This window comes from Trachinotus anak, unplaced genomic scaffold (genome assembly GCF_046630095.1).
Source record: "Trachinotus anak isolate AG129_WGS33_773 ecotype Australia unplaced genomic scaffold, CSIRO_AGI_Tana_v1 ptg000014l, whole genome shotgun sequence".
Lineage (NCBI taxonomy): Eukaryota > Metazoa > Chordata > Actinopteri > Carangiformes > Carangidae > Trachinotus > Trachinotus anak.
This window is the reverse complement of record NW_027273865.1, coordinates 16,531,870-16,541,096: the sequence shown is the minus strand read 5'-3', so window position 1 is coordinate 16,541,096 and position 9,227 is coordinate 16,531,870. Positions and strand designations below refer to the sequence as shown.

Sequence of the window (9,227 nt, the reverse complement as noted above, 5' to 3'; positions counted from 1 at the left end):
AGTACTTGCTGCCAAGGAGACTATTAAGAGTCCTGCCCACAGGCAGTGGTGGTTTATGAGATGTTAAATTGACAAAAGCTCAGTTTGATAGACAAGGGGACAAACAGGACAGATTCAGAACAGCAGTTAATAACAGAAATAATCACTCCCTAATGTGTTTGATGAAAAGTTGTATAACCACACATGCAGATGATTATGTTTTGTCTTTTACAACTATTTCAAATGTAACTGTCAAACAATCAAAACCTAAAACATATGAGGTGAAGTAGCAAATGTTATCTACCGATGATCAATGATTTATTGTACTGAGTGTAACACAAACAACTGCAGGAAAACAATCCAGAAAACATCCTGCACCCACAGGCTGACGACAAGTAAATATGATGTAAACATTTACAGTATAATGCATTAAGGCATTGCAGTACACATTAAAAAGAAGTCTCAAACAAAGAAGAAAAGAAGTGAGTGAGCTGTTTTTAATAAACATGTTCATATTCATATGTTTGTATTTTAGATATTAAAGAAGTTACTCCTGAATACACTGTACACTAGGGTGTGCATTTTATATGGCAAAAAATTACTGTTACTTTACTATAACTATACCATGTGCTATTATTGCTGGGATCTTAAAATGTGAAGTTTACAAACTTTTTGGACACAATTATGTTGTACAGCCAACATTAATCACAGGTTGTGATGCTTTTCATGTCACACTTTTAGTATAGCTGTGGTCAAAACTTGGAGTAAATAATGGTGAAACTTCTTCAAGTCAGTTCAGCCTTATCCAGGCTACGCTCATTATACAAAGATCAGATTACTCACTGGGTGTACAAAGTGCAAATTCAATAAAGCTGTCCTGCTGCTATGGTAACAGTGCTCTGAGTAAGAGCAGAGAAGAGGTCTGATTGGCTTTCAGGAGGCCTGAGGCAGTGAATGGAGCAATCCAGTTTGGCACTATTTGATAAAGAGAGGAACAACGAAGAGAGAGGCAACATCCATCGTCAATGAGAGGTGTTACTCCTAGATAGAGCAGACCTCTGGTCACATCTGCAGCCAGCTCAGGTCATCAGCTCTGGGAAGATAAAGTAGTGAGAAAACAAATATTCAATAAAGAGCAGTATGCAGGTTATGAGTCTTACCCTGTGAATTGGGATATGATGTTTACTTGGAAAATTAAGTAGCCCAATAATCCATATACCTGTATAGTGTTTACATGATTATAATGTCCTGCAGGCTTCCACTCACTGTTTCTGGAGCAGGTGCGTCTTCAACATCCCACAAGTCTGTCATAAAATGTCAACTTTTTTATACTATAATAGTTAACAATTGAAGCTGTTATAATTAATATATTTCATATTAACACTGGATCAAATTGCTATGTGTAAAGTTAGCAGGGTTGCTCACAGTGAAAGGCCTACAGAATCACACAACTCTGCTGTTACTATCGGTTCTACATAGTGTTCCAGTCTTTCAGATCATTGTCTTACAGCTGCCCCCTGCCCAGCGGCACCAAACAGCAGGCACATAAAGGAAGTGGCTGGTGAATATAGTGGAGCATTTAGAAGCCAAAGAGCCAGATATTTTTGTTCTGTGAATATCAAATTCAGCTAGTGGACACACACACAACTCCAGTTGAATGCTAATGTTGCAACTTAACCGTCAGGTGTGTAAATAAGCAACATTTGTCAACTTCTCCATACCAACTTAAAAGGTCATGACATAGCAAAGTTGTGTCCAAAACTTGTTTCTACTGCCCCCATGTGGCCAAAAAGAAAATCACTTAATGCAGGTGTACTAGTTAAAGCTGAACCACCTGTAGGTAATTGGTATATTCTAACAAAGTCTTATTGGGTTGGCTTCTTTATCTCATTGCGAGTAATAAACTGTAAGAATGGCACTAACTCCATAATGACATATCACAGATAGTCGAGGATGCCGGATGTCACTCACTGGGCCTGTGTCTTTTTTAAAATCTGGCCAGTAGCCATCAGCTCTGCGAGACGAGCCACAGCAGGATCAAACATCAGGCTGGCCGCAGCTACCACCACCTCATCCCTGTTGACAAACGAGAAATGAAAGACATTTAACGCAAATGGCATCAATTCATAGTCCCCCGTATCAGCAGTTATTCCACAGCTGCTCACTTTATGTAAAATGCCAGGAATTTCCTCTCTTCCACTTTGCCTTTGAATATGATTTCTGTGTATCCTTCCCCGTAGCCTAGAATGAGGAAATGAAAGGGGGAAATAAGAATCACCACAGCCATGGTTAAAGACGGCATTTTCTCCATAAATACTGTAAATAGAGTAAATAAATACTCTACCTGTGTATCGGATACTCTTCCCAAGCAACACAGTCCAGAAGAAAGGAACAGACTCAATTTGGGTTGGTTTCTTTAGCATGTTCAGGGCAGCTACTCTTCCTGAGATGAAGGAAAAAAAACAAACATCATGTAGTTTAAGCCCAAGCATGACAAAAAATGGCTGAAAAATTGTAAAATGTGTAAAATACCTGAGAACTCAGCTTCATCAGCAACACCAAACCAAGGCACATAATATCAGCCTTTGCTTCTTTGACTTTGGTCTCTTACCCTGAGCTTGTGACATTTGCCAATGACCAATGTTGACTCTTTGGTCTCCACGAATGGCCAGAGGGAAGGAGGTTACGTCTCCAGCACTAAAAATATCTGCCATATTGGTCCTCATGAACTGTTAGAAAGGATAAAAGAGTTTACAGAAAGAGCCTCAGCATTAGGCTTACAAAGACATGTATATGTATATATACATGATATACAACACTATTTAGTTCAGTCACCTGGACGCAGTTGAGGGACCCGGATAATATATCATATTCATGTTTGGCCAAAAATACTAAAAAACAAGCAATTCAAATCTACTGCAACCATCACATAAAGTCGTAAATATAAATCTATGAAGCCACGTTCATGCCTCATTAGCCATATGAGTATCACAGTGTTTTGGGTGTAGCCTTCAACCTCTATTGACTGTGTGTTACCTTGTCAACTATCACAGCTTTTCTTGAATCCAACTCCACCTCGCTTCCAGCCAAGAAGTCTGAGTTGGGGATTACACCTGAAAAACAAGTCTTGACCGTTTTAGTAGCCACTACTGATAAGATGTTTGGAGCGTTAACAAAGCAGCAACAGTCCAAATATTAAAATTTCTGCACTTTAAAATAGTACAAAACTTTACTTGTGTTCTGTGATAGTAATGAAAAGTGTAATGAAATCCCAACACCTATAATTAGAATAATAACATTACCAATTCCAGCAATCACCACATCAGCCTCCAGGACTGTACCACTGTTTAGCACAACTGCTTTCACCTGAAAAGAATATACACCAAAGACATTTTGAAAAGTCACAGTAGAAAAAAACACAGGTGTGCTCACTGTCACCGTGTCATTATTTAAATGGACACTTGAAAAGAATAGAGAGATTGTTATTGTTATTATTAACACCTACTATGACTAGGGCTATGCTAACAGAAAAAAGGTGGAGTTACCTTGCCATTCTCCCCTTTAATCTCAGTGACTCTGTCATTCATGTGAAACTTCACATTTTGTTCCTCCAACATCTTAAGGGAAAAAAATATGTTTTAAAATCGAACATTTAATAAAAGCTAAAAATCGCATTATGTTCCGACAGTGACAGATTAGTCTCCTGTTAAGTACTTACTTGCATCGTCATTTTGCCAATCTCGGGGCCCAGAGACTGCTCATACGGGTATGTGGCAGTGCCAACCATGGCCACACTGGCAGCTTTGTCTGATAAGAAGGACGCCACCTCCATACCTATTGTGTTTAATAGTCGTGAAAAACACTGAAGGTAATAGCAAATAGCCTGCAAGTTTGAAAGGCAATAGGGCTGATTACATGTGTCATAAAGGGGCTTTATCTTGCACTGTCAAATATTTAAATTGCATTTTTAATATGAAGAGAGAGGGCTATGAATGAGGTAATGACACCCTCCAAATGGAACATCATGTCAACCTGATAATCAAGACTAAACAGACGCCTACAAGCTCATGTTTGCAAAGATAAACAGCATCAATTTCATTCTGCAATGTAAAGAAATCAAATGTAATAACCTATGAAGGAAGCCCCGATGACGACAGCCTTCTGGCCAAGAGAGGAATTGTGAATCTCTCTGGCGTCTTCAGAACTCTGCAATAACTTTACTCCCTGCAGGTCCCAACCAGGGCAGCTGAGCGGCCGCGCTCTGTGAACAAAGTAAGTGCTGTTGTTACACAAAAATCTTGCAACTCTGCAATTACAGATGTTTTTCACTGCTTTTGTTTCTGAAACACTTAAGAAACAGGAAGACTCTAACCTGCAGCCAGTTGAAATGAGAAGCTGGTCATAATGTTGCAAAATGCCATCATTCAACTTTACCACCTTCTCAGTTGGGTTGACTGACACCACCTGCAGTACACAACACATTAACAAAGAGATAATTTGTTTTTTTTCCCCCCAGAGATAGTGAGAGTGCATTATAAAAAGATTGTCCCCTTTGCTTCTCACCTCCTTATGTGTCCACACCTCTATTCCATATTGTTGATAAAATTCACTTGACCGGAGGAGGATGCTGCTGCTGTCCAGATTCATAGCCTGAGAGGAGGCAATGCCATTTATTAACAACTTACATATAAATACAGGGTGATCAACACTTGGATAGTAATACAGGTTACCTCTCCATTATGGTCAAGTTCCTACCTTACTCAGTTTGGGTTTGTCAAATGGAGGAAGGGTGTCTTTGGTGACCATGATGATTCGACCTTGGTAGCAGTTCTGTCTCAGCGTCTCAGCACATACCAGGGAGGCGGGGCCTGAAATCACAAAATTCACATTCAGTGTGTAATTTTCCAGGACACATCCATATATATGGACCAGCTTAAGGAAACAAAGCAGCACTAGACCACCAAATTTACATGAGCATCATTTCTAGACCTTAATATCTCTCTTCACCCTGCAAAATTCATATTTACTGATAAATACCTTTTAAAATACGTAGGCTGAATATTTAAGCCACAACCCAAACTCTGTATCAAACGTTGCAGTGCCTCTAACCTGCCAATCACGTCAAAGAAAATTACCCTTGACTATCAACTAGGGGCCCCAAACCCTTAAGTAAAGGATTCTGTATATATTACATCTAATCCTCACCCCCTCCAATGAGCACAATAGTATGTTGGATGCCTGGTACCAAGCTGCACATCTCCTTCACCCGCTTGGTCAGCTTAAGAGACTGAGGGAAACACACAAAACTGTTCAAAATAGTGTATTTAAACACACAACAAAACGAAACACTGTGGTCATGTTAAGTTATTTAACCTCCTGTCTCTTACTTTTTTGTTGATGGACACGTACACGTTGCCATCCTCAACTTTGACCTGTTAAATGAAAAAACATTTCGGGATCACTCATCTGTAAGTTCAGAACCATGTTTCCAGAGGTAAAATGTTGACAACAACATCCACTGTTAAAACAAAAAAGAAAAGAAAAGAAAAGCAAAAAAAGGAAATATTTTGACAGATTGAGGAAGTACCCTGAACAATAGTAACATCTGTTAAGAGGAACAAAATTTTGATTGAAGCTGGAGTTTCTCACACATGTCCTGTTATTTGTGATGTTATATTTGACACAACATTGCAACATGTAATGCAATTTTCTTTTTTTTTGACATTTTTGTGTTCTCGAAAATTCAAGAAACAAATGTGGGAGAAAATAAGCTGGAGTGCAGGACTTTTACATAGAAATGAACATCTGTTATATTCAAGCACCTGCCCACACAATGCTAACCAACTAAGCCTATCGGCAGCTGGTAAATTTTCCCCATATTTCACAGTATAGTGAAGTTTTATATCTGGTGCCTGTGGTGACATTCCTGTGTTGGCATACAAGTAGCAATGCATTTTACATCAACCAGAAGATATTGGTTTGCTTGTAAGGATGGGTACCAAAACCCAGTATTAAATGGGCCCCAGAGCTAAACTATTAAAGACCATAGTATTGATAAGCTCAGGTTTTATTGGTTCTGCTCTCAGTACTAGAGAATTAAGAAAACGGATTTCCTATTTATTATTGCTACATAAAAGTTATCTTTATTTCATCAGCTCTGTTTCTGAATAAGACTTTCATCTATGATGCATTTTCACTATTCCACAAACCAGAAGAGAGATCTCTCTCTGAGCCTGTGTGCGAGGGGCAGGGGCAGCTCTCTGCAACAACATGCAACAGATAACTAAATTATACAAACATAGGCTGATGGCTTAAAGTAACCACTGTCATTTAGAAATTCAGTTTCAGATCACTCAGAGCAGGGGTGGATTAAGTGATTTGGGAGCTACAAACAAACTACTGCACAGTATAATTACTGTCAAAGAAAAAGTCCTGGTAGTAAATAACTGTTAATTCCATTTATTTTACATTTCCATCATCATAAAATCAGAGTCTATAAACCTGATTTCTTCAGAAAATTTCTGTTTCTTTTGCTGTAAACATTATAGTGTATAATAGTGATTTGTTCAAAACAATGCTGTTGCAGTTTTCTACTCAAGAATGTCAAGGTTTCTTTTTTCTCTTAAAAATAAAGAAAGGACCAATAAGAGTACCATCAAAGTACCAGATCAATAAACAGAATCGGTAAAAACAGTAGTAGTTAAAATAAAGTCCTAATGATACACATCCCTGTTTGCCAGAGCTGAAGAAACGAAGTAGGCTACAGTAACTAGGAGTATGAGTACGCCTGCAAACTTAATCTATCTTACAGACTTTCACCTAATTTGGGCCAAATGTTTTTTACCAGTTCACATTAAATGGAAATAAATGAGTCCACGACTTTGTGCAAATAAACTGTCACACATGACGATGTTTTAAACTGTGGGGAATCTCTCTTCTGGATCTGTTCCTGTTAAAGAGCAGTAAATGTTATTAAATGCTGATCTCTACAGACATGTTTCACCTTGTAGCTGGGCAGACAGTCTAGACCTGGATACTCTTCAATATCTCCAGTTCTGACATTGAAGCAAGCACCATGAAAGGGACATCTGACTCTGTCACCAACCAATGCTCCTGGATCATCAGAGGACATGCGGTTAACATGATTCAAATTCAATTCAAAAACATTTCATCATGTCATTAATTCAGATGTTAGTATATAGAGACGAAGGCTTACCTTTGACAAGAGGAGCATTGTAATGAGAGCACTGGCTTCCAACAGCACTGTACTGACCGCGGGTACGGACTAGCAACACCTTCTGGTCCCCTACAGTTACTTCCTTCATCCTTAATAAACATAAAACAGACAAGGAGAGAAAACAGTAAGAGAAACTGTAGCTTCCAAAGACACATAAGTCAAACTAAAGATATCATAAAAGTACTGATCATCTTGTTTTTCCAGTGAGAAGAAGCCTTGTGACTTACTGCCCATCTTTAAGGTGATCCTCCTGACATACCAGCCCAGTCACTTCCTCCTGCTCCTCCCCGTGACCTGGTTCTTGGCATTGGTTCATACTGTAACTACAAGATGTGGATATGTTGAGAAACCCACAGAAGCTTATAAAACCTGTTTGTTGGGATGACAGCTTGAATCACTACTGGCTTTGAATGGATCAAAAACAGCCTCAGCAGAGGACCCAAGCACTAAGGAGTTTGATTTAGTTTATTAAAGGTGCATTTTCATAGCCTATTATGTTATTGAGGATTATGTGATGGTGCTATAAGCCCTTTTGGCCTTTTTTGTTCCCACTTATATGTACAGTATTAATACCTTTTTTCTGTTTATTTTCTTTGTGCACATAAATAAAATGGAGTCAGTCTGGGACTACATGACAAGATGGAAGACACTGAGACAGCCTACATCCACAGACAAACTGTGGCAAGTTCTCCAGGACGCTTGGAACAATCCATCTGCCAAGTACCTTGAGAATCTGTTGCAAGTGTCCTAGGAGAATATGTGCTGTTTTCAAGCAAAGTGTGGTTACACCTATGACTGCAACCAGTGATTATTATATTGATCAATCTCACAGTTACTTCCTAGGTTAATCCGTTATTCAAAACATCAGAAAACAGTGGAAATACCCATCATAATTTCCTGAGCCTGTGGAGATCTCATCAAATGTCCTATTTTGTCTGACCAACAGCCCAAAACCCACAAAAAAAATAAAGGAAAAACAAGGAAAAGCCGCAAATTATTACATTTTAGAACCTGGAACTATCAATCATCGGGCATTTTAGCTCAAAAAATGACTCAAATGATCGACCAATCATTAAAATATGTTTCTGTTCATCAATTTATCAACTAACCATTCCTTACAACAAATACAAATTTAATTCACTACTGACTTTTTTCTGCCTGAGCTTTTTGCACAGTGCAATATATTCTGGTCATAATAATTCCAGGAATGAATTTAGTTGCCAGAACAAAAATCCAAGCCTACAATCAGACGCCATAGCGTTACCGTGAAGAATAAAGATGACCATCTGTTACCTATGATGATATAACCGCTGTATACTTCACTCATGGCTGCATTAACAGCGCAATATCAAAGCCCGGGAACGCTGAGCTCACCTGTTTCTTCTACCTGTCGGCGGTCAGGAGGCGACGCAGTGCGGGTGAGGACCGGTCCTCCGCGGAGACAGACACGCGTGGGTCGGGACGAGCACGAGCACTGGAGGAAAACCTCCCGCGTGACAGCCAGCCGGGGTCCCGTGCTCCACCGCGAGCTCCTCCCACGAGCCACAGTCACAGGGGGCACGTCGGGAAGATTCACACCGGGACGTCCGGCGGGTGGAGACTATCCACGGACACCGAGGACGAGCAGCAGCCAGGGGGTGAGGGTAAGCCGGTCCGGTCCGGGCTGGTCCGGGCCGGTCCTGCGCACCGCCACTGAATCTTTGAGAGAGTCCGGCGGTCTCCTATGAGCCTTCGAGACGTGCAACACTACGTTTAATGTCATTCCATTCATTGCACAATGTCCCAAATAAAATCAATAGCAGAATAAGCAGCTGTGTTTCATGTTTATTTCGTTCAATTTCAACAACAGAGAGAACAGCTCGAACAAGCTCTGTGTGAGCCACGACTGTACGTGACTGCGCATGCGCGTCTACTTCCGAAACACAGCGGTTGCTAGGGGATCGGTGCGTTTGATTTATTGCACTGGGACGTTTGGTTTTTCCACAAAGTACCGGCGAGGATTTAAAACTAC

At 40.0% G+C, this 9,227-nt stretch overlaps 1 protein-coding gene across 1 annotated transcript; it reads right to left on the bottom strand.

Annotated features, from left to right (window-relative positions):
* Positions 1-458: 458 nt before the first annotated feature.
* aifm4 (apoptosis inducing factor mitochondria associated 4) lies at positions 459-9,110 on the bottom strand. The gene is made up of 19 exons (XM_071497256.1): positions 8,591-9,110; positions 7,444-7,539; positions 7,196-7,305; positions 6,983-7,092; positions 5,367-5,411; positions 5,185-5,266; positions 4,735-4,847; positions 4,543-4,629; positions 4,352-4,443; positions 4,110-4,240; positions 3,698-3,813; positions 3,525-3,596; positions 3,282-3,345; positions 3,016-3,092; positions 2,591-2,708; positions 2,324-2,422; positions 2,145-2,220; positions 1,951-2,055; positions 459-1,072 (listed from the first exon to the last, which is right to left on the bottom strand). The coding sequence occupies exons 2-19, from the start codon at positions 7,530-7,532 to the stop codon at positions 1,042-1,044; spliced, it is 1,617 nt and encodes a 538-aa protein (XP_071353357.1). The 5' UTR covers positions 7,533-7,539; positions 8,591-9,110; the 3' UTR covers positions 459-1,041.
* Positions 9,111-9,227: the final 117 nt, after the last annotated feature.

Coding starts and splice junctions, on each gene's coding strand:
- aifm4 (XM_071497256.1), bottom strand. CDS start 7,532: ATGAACCAATGCCAAGAACCAGGTCACGGGGAGGAGCAGGAGGAAGTG. Junction 5,267..5,366: donor ACGTGTCCATCAACAAAAAA/GTAAGAGACAGG, acceptor TGTTTCCCTCAG/TCTCTTAAGCTGACCAAGCG. Junction 1,073..1,950: donor TTAAAAAAGACACAGGCCCA/GTGAGTGACATC, acceptor TTATCTTCCCAG/AGCTGATGACCTGAGCTGGC.